This window comes from Triticum dicoccoides, chromosome 7B (genome assembly GCF_002162155.2).
Source record: "Triticum dicoccoides isolate Atlit2015 ecotype Zavitan chromosome 7B, WEW_v2.0, whole genome shotgun sequence".
In the NCBI taxonomy this organism is placed as follows: Eukaryota; Viridiplantae; Streptophyta; class Magnoliopsida; order Poales; family Poaceae; genus Triticum; species Triticum dicoccoides.
This window is the reverse complement of record NC_041393.1, coordinates 500,212,506-500,216,820: the sequence shown is the minus strand read 5'-3', so window position 1 is coordinate 500,216,820 and position 4,315 is coordinate 500,212,506. Positions and strand designations below refer to the sequence as shown.

At 42.7% G+C, this 4,315-nt stretch overlaps 1 protein-coding gene across 4 annotated transcripts; it reads left to right on the top strand.

Moving 5' to 3' along the window:
- Nucleotides 1–130: 130 nt before the first annotated feature.
- Nucleotides 131–3,778, top strand: LOC119341890 (putative hydrolase C777.06c). Of its 4 annotated transcripts, none has more exons than XM_037613741.1 (10): nt 131–436; nt 674–809; nt 881–1,008; nt 1,107–1,254; nt 1,343–1,448; nt 1,998–2,065; nt 2,184–2,219; nt 2,356–2,465; nt 2,562–2,623; nt 3,288–3,778. In XM_037613741.1, exons 1-9 carry the CDS (start codon nt 261–263, stop codon nt 2,617–2,619), a joined length of 966 nt encoding a protein of 321 aa, XP_037469638.1. In that variant the 5' UTR covers nt 131–260; the 3' UTR covers nt 2,620–2,623; nt 3,288–3,778. The 4 variants fall into 4 exon arrangements, with proteins under 4 accessions (XP_037469638.1, XP_037469639.1, XP_037469637.1 ...); XM_037613742.1 differs by having other exon boundaries at nt 3,361–3,777; XM_037613740.1 differs by lacking the exon at nt 3,288–3,778 and adding an exon at nt 2,701–2,946.
- The last annotated feature ends 537 nt before the right edge of the window (nt 3,779–4,315 follow it).

Here is a 4,315-nt window from a genome sequence, read left to right as displayed (position 1 = left end):
GGGAGTTAGCATGAGGCGTTGTGTTTCAACCGTGGCCCAGAAAATCGGCTGATAGAAAAAGAGAACTATCGCAACCTAATTAAAATCTCCAGGAAAAGAAAAAGGCGCGAAGACTTGCCGAGGTCAACAGCAAAGCTTTTCCGGCGCCTCCAGTAAACAAGCTTTCCCGAACAAGGAGGAGAGGAGAGGACAGAGGAGAAAATCAGCGTCCCAAATTCCCAACGAGACAAACAAGAACCAATTAGATCGCCCAGGGATCGATGGAGCCCGATCCGTCCCAGTCGCCGACTGGGGGATCTTCCTCGCTCATCTTCCTGGGAACGGGCTGCTCCGGCGCGCTGCCCGACGCGCGGTGCCTCCTCAAGCCGTCAACGCCGCCCTGCGCCGTCTGCTCCATGGGCATCTCCCAACCGCCGGAGGGGAACCCCAACTACAGGTGCGCGCAGTACGGACACAGGCGACGACTTTCAGATAACTTCATATTCCAGATAGATAATTAGCATTTCACGTTTGCTGAAATGCAATTTCTCATGTTGTTCTAGATGTATTAGAAAAGTCGAACATACTTTACATGAATGGTCTAAGATATATTTAGATAACTTTGTGAGGGCACTTTGACAAGTAATTTTATCTGTGCTTATCTGACAAAATGCATATGCCTGTTTGCTATCAGGCTCAACACCTCTCTCTTGATAGACTATTGCCATGACGATGGAACCCACAAGTACATCCTAATCGACATCGGCAAGACATTCAGAGAACAAGTTCTCCGGTGGTTTGTCCACCACAAAGTTCCTTATGTTGACTCGGTGAGATATTCGACAGTGCATTCTTTTCTGGAAAGAAAGGATGCTCACCCTCTCAATTCTGTGCACTGCAGATCATTCTGACTCATGAGCATGCAGATGCTCTATTAGGCCTTGACGAAGTCTGGGTGGTACAACCAAGAAATGACCGAAACGATGTCGAGCAAATTCCTATCTTCCTCACGCAATTCACGATGGACAGGTTCATCTTCATCTTTAGCTTTCCCAGTGAACTGAAAAAAGAAACTCGGATTAGTCACCAGAACAAATCCTGTAATAACAGCAACCGTGAATTTACAGTATCACGAGAAGATTCCCCTACTTGGTGGAGCAGAAACCAGAGGATGGCGATGAAGATGCCCAAGTCGCAAAAATCGACTGGAAGATAATTGAGGATGATGTCGACAAACCCTTTGTAGCGTCAGGGCTACAGTGTGTGCCGTTGCCGGTAACAACCAGCGCTGTTGAGCGTTACTTTGATCTTGTTACATGTTTGCCTCCTGGAGTGCTTACTTACCTTGCTATTCTGTGTTCAGGTAATGCACGGAGAGGGGTATATTTGTTTAGGCTTCTTATTTGGGAGGAGAGCTAGAGTTGCATATTTATCTGATGTCTCAAGATTTCTACCTAAAACCAAGCATGGTAAAAAGGAAATATTGGTCCATAATTCGTTATTCAGATAATTAGAATGCTTGTTGTGGATCACAGATGGGAGGGTTGTTAATCAATACAGCATGACGTTTTTCACTGACATATGTTTAAGGGGTAGTTGTAATGAAACAGAAAGATGTTATTAATCTGTTAAACAGCATCCAAAATTCTCGACATTGTTTATGATGTCCTTGATAATCTAGCAGGTTAAGTATCTAATGTTGTTGCTAAAACTGTATATCAAATCCTATATGTGGGGCACCGAAAATCATAAAAGTGTACACGTTAACTTCAGTGATTTCATCTGATCAAATTCAATGGTAGTAACACTTTTCAGTATGTTTCTTGGAGACCAGAGTCTTAGTACGTGTCAGTTATCAAATAATAGTATTAACAAGGTTGCAAATCATAATTTCACATGGTAAAACATCTAATAGCTATTTTTTTAGTTGGACTTTCTTGTTTCCTGCATATTATACTGCTCCATGTTACCGAGTGGAATATAATGCTGAATTGCTGATGTTGAGTCTTCGCCTCTAGCTATTTCAAAATCTGGTGCTGGACAAGTTGATCTACTTATACTAGAAGCAAACTCTTTGCATGGAGTCGTAAGCCCACCCCTCATTGCCTGTCAGAGAATACAAATTGATGATTATTTGATATGACTAAATTCCAAATGCTGTCAAATATGTTGATACTCTGACACAGACTTCATGTTCTGAACAGGGAGATTCTTTCAGCACCCATTTAACTCTGAGTGAGGTTATTTTTCAAGGACTTCCTAATATTTTGTCTTGAAGTTTTTTTCATCAGATTTGCTTAGCAAACTGTGAAGTGTTCCTTGTATAGGATAATGCTATTTGCTTCAACATGAAATCAATATCCTATTATTTTGCAGAGTCTTGATGCTATCAAGAGGATCCATCCTAAAAGAGCTCTGTTGATTGGAATGAGGCATTTTTTGGGGCATCAGAGAGAAAACCAGATGTTGGCAGAATGGTCTATCAGGTACGTCCGTGTGTAGCTGCTGAAATAGTTACATTCTTCCTGTATTTTCTCTAAGCCTAAAGGACCTGTCTCATGTGTAAGCTTGTATGATTATAGAGAAGGAATACCGACACAACTGGCTCATGACGGCCTGCGAGTCTTCATTGACTTGTAATAAGGTATGCAAGGTCGCTATGCAATACTCGAGGGCCTGACTAGTTGGTAACTTTGAACAATTTCAATCATGTCAATGCAGATTACAGCATCCATGTATCTTTTGCTGATTCAGCGAAGATCCGCCATAGCAGTAGTTTCAGCAGTTATTTTGTGATCTTTTATGTATTCAAAATATTTTAAGTTTGCTCATGTAGATTTTATATACACTATGTAGTATATTGTTCTATTATTCTCAAATAGGTGTCATTAACTGGAGGCCACACTGATGTCCTAAGCGACAAGTAAATAAAAGAGGGTGTATGTGGGGGAAATACCCTTTGGTTCCTGGGTGTATATGCACCTCATATAGGAAATAATAAAAAAAAAAGTCAAAAAAGTTTGGAAGTTTTTTGCAATGAACTTGACTTTCTTTTGCACTAGTATACAAATTTTCACGAATAGAAAACCAACGTTGACTTCAGGGAAAAATACAATTTAATTGCTATTACAGGTCACTATTCGCACTATTTTGACCGAATTTTCTATCTTTTTTTTTAAAGAAGTCAACGATATTTTTTATTTTTGTGGAATTTTTTTTACCAGTGCATTGGAATGTCAAGTTTATTTCAAAAGTACTTTCAGGATTTGTGACTTTTTATTTAATTACTAAATATAGTTTTCATATAGGGTGTATATACATCCTTAGACCAAAAGTTTCCCTCCGTGTATGTGGTAACAAATCCTCTGCGGCCGACGGCAGTGAGAACTTGCTCCCCTTGTGCCGGTCTCCGAAGTCCGTTGTTCCACCAGTAGGTGGCGACAAGCTACAGGATCGGACTACTCCAATGGTGGTGGCGACCGTTCTCTGGAAGGAGGATTAGTGCATCGAGGGGAGGCATGCTGTCGCGGGTAGAGCAGGACGGAAGGGATCGGCGGCAGGATCGCATGGCGGTGACAGGCCCTATGCGGTCACGTGCTGGTGCTATGGAGCTGTCTCGGCACCGTCGAGGCAGCATTAAGGTCGGGGTGCTGTGGTGCGTGTGGACTTCACGCCCCCAGGGGTGGGCCCAGTTCAATTCATGGGTATTCAGTTGAATAGCTACAATTTTTGCCAAAGAAATTTACATATATACCGTGTGTACCATGTATTATATCGGAAAGGCAATATGTACGCAGAATAGCAGGCTGCATACGCTTTCAGCCCAAGGGAATAGACAGCCTCTTTCCGTTTCTCTACCCTCCCGCTCAACATGGCCCAGTGGCCCAATTGTCTTTTATCTAGTAGTCGGTCAGTCCCAGCCCAAGTAAAAACTCTGTAGTCCTCTAAAAAAAAGTGAAAACTCTGTAGTGGACGTGGGGTCAATTGCACGATCGACCGATCACACGAACCTGCGCTTCAACACTCCCAGTTCTCATCGCTAGCACGCCGCACGGCCGCACGGCGACAGGGGCATCGGACGCAGTGGCGGGCGGGCAGCCGGGCACACGACGGTGCCGCACATACATCCGGCACATGGAGATAGAGTCCAGGCGTTGATCTCGTTCGTTAGTCAACACATCAATCTTTCCATTTACGTTTTATAAATTTTCTCCATCTAATGTGGTCACGTGGGTTAATTTTTTGATTGTTGTCTCCGATTCAATCTATGGAGGTGCTTCATAGTTGTTTGTTGGTCAAATTTATTTATTTATTTTGGAGACATGGTATTAGTAGT